Below are 6,001 nucleotides of genomic sequence, written 5' to 3' on the forward strand. Positions count from 1 at the left end.
ATCAGTCCGTCAGCTAACAATTAATAAATGATGCTTTAAATAAGAATCAGCTTGTTTTACAAATATTTATTTTCCCATTTCTGGAATCACTAGAACATATAAATAGTCAAAAGTCAATTTATTTAGATTAACCTTTGTTCAGAAGGGAACGGCCTTTCAGCAAACTGTTCAGTACTTTCAAGGTCATTCTCTTTTATTGAAATAAACAAACAAAAAGGTTATGTACAAGTCTATGATATAAAACCAAAAATAACTCTATGGCCCGGAGTTATGAAAGTCACACTGTCTGGCTTTTATCACAGCAACCAATCACATCTCAGCTATAATTTTACCAGAGTTTATAAATATAAATCCTGAGCTGTGATTGGTTGCTGGCGAAATTGTGTGATTTTCAGGCAGCTCGATTAATCTTGGCCGATAAGTTACAGCATGTACTGGGAATTGAGTTCTTTTCCCCCCATTACCTGCTCTATAAGACTTAAAAAGATTAAAAATATCACAAAATAACATGTAAAAAAATTTCACAAAAATGTCAAAAATTCAAGGCTTGTTTTACAAGCATTTCAAACTACAGAAAAACTGTGTACAATAGGACTTTTTGGACTTACGGCTGGAGGGAAGGTTCTCCAATGACTCTAGTTTTCAGTGTTTGTTTAGAATGAAAATTGTCCCTGTTATTATTTCCATTAATAACGGAGAATAACAATGCAAAGGATTAGAAACCTTTGAAGACTCTCTCCATGTAAACTTCAGATTCCCAGCACAGGAAATATATCCGCTCCTTTCACACATCGAAGGCACGGCACTTCCCGTTTTTAGTTTAATAGAGAGTTCTATGGAGGCTGCCGACTATCAAGGGACCTTTGGATGGCTCCACTTGGAGACCTGAATGCATTCACAGATGACAAAGGTTACAAAGGTCTGGTTGTCAAGAGTCATAACAAAAAAGGAACAATAGTCAAAATTATAGATCAAAGTTGGGTCTAAGTAATGGTAATTTATTTTGAGCTCAACTAATGCTGCGTTTACACAGAACGATTATCGTGCGAATTCGCTCGATAACTATCAAATTTGAACGATAATCGTACGTGTAAATGCAGTGAACGATAAAAGGACAAGCGAGAAATCGTTCATTTTGATCTTTCAACAAGTTCTCAAATCGCCGTTGATCGTTCGCAAAAAATTCGCAGATCCTTCCGTGTGAACAGTCGTTCCCCGATTTAACCAATGTGTGAGATAGGCTTTAAACGATCGCAAAACGAATTTCCGTACGATATATCGTACCGTCTAAATGCTGATCGTTATGAAAAAAATTTGTTACTCGTACAATCGGACGAATTATCGTTCCGTGTAAACGTAGCATTAGTCTCTATTGTCTAGTTACTTTATTGCACCTCGATCAGGTCAGCGTACACTACCGTTCAAAAGTTTGGGGTCACCCAAACAATTTTGTGTTTTCCATGAAAAGTCACACTTATTCACCACCATACGGTGTGAAATGAATAGAAAATAGACATTGACAAGGTTAGAAATAATGATTTGTATGTGAAATAATATTGTTTTTACATCAAACTTTGCTTTCGTCAAAGAATCCACCTTTTGCAGCAATTCCAGCATTGCACACCTTTGGCATTCTAGCTATTAATCTGTTGAGGTAAGCTGGAGAAATTGCACCCCACGCTTCTAGAAGCAGCTCCCACAAGTTGGATTGGGTGGATGGGCACTTCTGGTGTACCATACGGTCAAGCTGCTCCCACAACAGCTCAATGGGGTTCAGATCTGGTGACTGCGCTGTCCACTCCATTACCGATAGAATACCAGCTGCCTGCTTCTGCTGTAAATAGTTCTTGCACAATTTGGAGGTGTGTTTAGGGTCATTGTCCTGTTGTAGGATGAAATTGGCTCCAATCAAGCGCTGTCCACTGGGTATGGCATGGCGTTGCAAAATTGAGTGATAGCCTTCCTTATTCAGAATCCCTTTTACCCTGTACAAATCTCCCACCTTACCAGCACCAAAGCAACCCCAGACCATCACATTACCTCCACCATGCTTAACAGATGGCGTCAGGCATTCTTCCAGCATCTTTTCTGCGTCTTACAAACGTTCTTCTTTGTGATCCAAACACCTCAAACTTGGATTCATCCGTCCACAACACTTTTTTTCCAGTCTTCCTCTGCCCAATGTCTGTGTTCTTTTGCCCATCTTAATCTTTTTCTTTTATTGGCCAGTCTCAGATATGGCTTTTTCTTTGCCACTCTGCCCTGAAGCCCAAAATCCCGCAGCCGCCTCTTCACTGTAGATGTTGACACTGGTGTTTTGCGGGTACTATTTAATGAAGATGCCAGTTGGGGACCCGTGAGGCGTCTGTTTCTCAAACTAGAAACTCGAATGTGCTTATCTTCTTGCTTAGTTGTGCAACGCGGCCTCCCACTTCTTTTTCTACTCTGGTTAGAGCCTGTTTGTGCTGTCCTCGGAAGGGAGTAGTACACACCGTTGTAGGAAATCATCAATTTCTTAGCAATTTCTCGCATGGAATAGCCTTCATTTCTAAGAACAAGAATAGACTGTCGAGTTTCAGATGAAAGTTCTCTTTTTCTGGCCATTTTGAGCGTTTAATTGACCCCACAAATGTGATGCTCCAGAAACACAATCTGCTCAAAGGAAGGTCAGTTTTGTAGCTTCTGTAACAAGCTAGACTGTTTTCAGATGTGTGAACATGATTGCACAAGGGTTTTCTAATCATCAATTAGCCTTATGAGCCAATGAGCAAACACATTGTACCATTAGAACACTGGAGTGATAGTTGCTGGAAATGGGCCTCTATACACCTATGTAGATATTGCACCAAAAACCAGACATTTGCAGCTAGAATATTCATTTACCACATTAGCAATGTATAGAGTGTATTTGTTTAAAGTTAGGACTAGTTTAAAGTTATCTTCATTGAAAAATACAGTGCTTTTCCTCCAAAAATAAGGACATTTCAATGTGACCCCAAACTTTTGAACGGTAGTGTACATTATGACAGGTACCCTTTAATAAAGTTATATAAACTTTATGAAACAAATGTAAAAAAGTATATATATAATTTTTTGTTGAAGGACCCCTTTAAAAAATATGTGAAACAGAAGCCATAACCAATAACAGCCCCTGAGTCAGAACCCATGCTGCTGTGATCACAGGACTTTATTAGCAAGCAAGTTCTCTCCGCAGACCCATAGCTCGTAATTCACTGTTTAGTCAGAGCCTTTTAGACTCGTGCCTGTAATGAGCGCTGATCTTGCAGATCAATACTCATTTACAAAGCCTTTTACATAATATTTTTGGTGGGTGCTTGTATACCTTCTTAATACTCAGTGTCCTGGTAATAAAAATTTCCAAATGCTGCTTGAATTTTTTCCTCCTCTCATGCGTCTCTGTTTAGTCCACAACACTTTTTGACAGTCATAACAGTAATTAAAGCCCATAGACATGCCTATTAAATACTAACCGTGTTATGTTACTACTGGACCATGAAAACATAAACTCCTTCACGCTTCTTTACATTCCACATGTGTGACTTTAGGAAACTCTACAAAACCGAATCCGCTGTCTGAGCAGTCATAGCTGGGAGGCATGAGCGCCACATTTGTATGTTTGTAGAAGTTACATTCAGAGAAAGAGCCAAGTATGTCAGTGTGGGAAAGTGGGTGGGAGAACATCGGGCTGGAATATACTGCACAACAGATGTCAAATGCATAACTTCAAGTGACACTACCATCTTTTGGAAAGAAATCAATGGAATGGAATAACATAGGGAAATAGCCCCCAGGCTAGAGTTGCAAATGAGTTTAGCCCTATTTTCATTGTCATTGGGCAATACTGGTTGCATATGAAAAAAAAAAAAAAAATCGCTGCTATATGTATGATTTTTTTGTGTGTGTATGTGGCAGCTGTTGTGTCTTCTTTCAAGAAATGTCAGAACTCTACTTAGTTGAAAACCTAAAACTTTAAGGGTTGTAGGCATAGCAGCCACTATAGAGCTCACACGATCTAAAGGGGTCCCATATGTGCACAGAAATATTTAGGCCTCTCATCCATCCACTATGCATTCATCATCCACACACTAGACACAATCACTTGAAACATCACTGACATACACAAACACACATTATTGACACAGACACTGGCTGACTGACAGACACTGACACACTCAGACACTGACAGACTTAGGGCCCTATTCCACGGGACGATTATCGTTCGCATAATCATTAACGATAAACGATCTCAAACGACCGCTATTGCGAAAGACCTGAAATCGCTCACCCATTTATATGGAACAATAATCGTTACTTATGATCGTTCTTGCGGTCGTCTTGTCGTCGCTATTGCGTTGGTCACTACTGCGAACGACGTCTTTTTCAATGCGAACGATTTGCGAACGAGCAACGATAAAAATAGGTACAGGTCTTATTAAGTGATCAACGATTTACCGTTCGATCGCTAATCATTAACTGCTATTCAACCGAACGATTATCGATTAGATTCGAACCACTTAACGATAATCTGAACGGTAATCGTCCCTTGGAATAGGGCCCTTAGACTGACTGACACTGACACACTCAGACACTGTGGGCCCGGTAAGTGTTGGGGTTTCATACCTGATGGTTTCGTACCTAATGGTAGTACATCACAGGCTGCAGTAGATACATTGGCTGTTATTGGATAAATGCTTCACCTTCTTCACCACACCACTGTTTTCTGCAATATGTCATGCTTCCCTTTCCTCTCCTTTACTGAATAAATGTGATCTCCTTTGCAGGTGTTCAATGCACCCGTGACCGTCTCACCTTCAGCTTCTGTCGAACATTGAGAATCCTAGGGCGTTGTCCCTTGCCTACAGTCCAAGCTCAATGCTGCCAGACATGCCAGTCTCATATTCAGCGCTCTCGTGAGCTTAGTAACCAGCGGGTGTCCCGGAGGTGAGGATGATAGCCATGTCTCTAATCTCAGGGACCAAAAGACTAAACACTACTTGGTTATCACAAAGTCTGCTGAAGAGACCACAGATCCGTCCCTGCAGATTTTATTTTTTTGCTTTCAAAAAAGGGATAGAGGAGAGCTACATTGCATCTAGGAATGGTTTGACTTTTTGCTTGCAGACCCCCATAAGCAGGAATCCTGTCCAAAAATACAGTCTTTGGATTTTTGGTGCTAACGGTTTGCAAGAGACCCCTTAAACTCTCCATGATTCACTGGCTGGCCAGTGGAGGAATCGAATGCTCCTTATACGATTCTGCTTCTTGGTGCTGTAGGCTTCTTCTGGATTAGTTATAAACATCTATGGTATAACCTATAATAATGTTGCATCCTAAAGACAAGAGGAAGTCAATGTCCGCTTTCTGGCCTATACTATGTACTTATGTCCACTGTTCATGTCAATGCTGAAGCCATCCAGAATGTGTGACTTTGAAAACCCAAAGTAGTCAGTGTATATACTGATATACACAATCATATCCATCGCTTCTTTTCACCATCCCCAGCCATATGCGCACATGGTGCTGTCCAATTGGACCAACAATCAGCCTCACAGTCACAGAAGCCTATGCTGTACCGGAAATGGTGGTATTCGCACTATTGAACTATACCTCAAGGAATAAACCACAGAAAACAGTGTTGTACCAGTCTGCGTGGCACTGAAGACGTAAGGGCATTTAGCAGAGTATATGGCAAAACGACTGTAAGGGACTCAGATATGTAGCAAGGCAATGGGCAACAACCATACATCTTACACTGTTGTGGCTGGAGGCTGTCAGTGCACTAATCGCCATTTGGTCCAGTTATGTCTGTATGATGCCCCATTGGAAATTGGTGCTATAATTATGATCACTATCAACATCCAGCCTGGTGAAGGGACTCTTGTGCTCTTAATGGATCTTCCAGGTGCCATTACCCAATAAGTGACCTGCCCTATTTCAATACACATTTTATATGCCAATTAAATACTTTAAACTTTTCAAA

The 6,001-nt window shown here is 40.6% G+C and overlaps 1 protein-coding gene across 2 annotated transcripts in view; it reads left to right on the forward strand.

Moving 5' to 3' along the window:
- ADAMTS7 (ADAM metallopeptidase with thrombospondin type 1 motif 7) overlaps positions 1–6,001 on the forward strand; it is a 70,804-nt gene extending 64,803 nt beyond the window's left edge. For both annotated transcript variants that reach the window (XM_069986484.1, XM_069986493.1), the window contains one exon: positions 4,803–6,001. In XM_069986484.1, the coding sequence (XP_069842585.1) occupies positions 4,803–4,966 (164 nt within the window). In that variant the 3' untranslated portion in view covers positions 4,967–6,001. The remainder of the gene's footprint in view (positions 1–4,802) is intronic.

This window comes from Dendropsophus ebraccatus, chromosome 1 (assembly GCF_027789765.1).
Source record: "Dendropsophus ebraccatus isolate aDenEbr1 chromosome 1, aDenEbr1.pat, whole genome shotgun sequence".
NCBI classification, from domain to species: domain Eukaryota; kingdom Metazoa; phylum Chordata; class Amphibia; order Anura; family Hylidae; genus Dendropsophus; species Dendropsophus ebraccatus.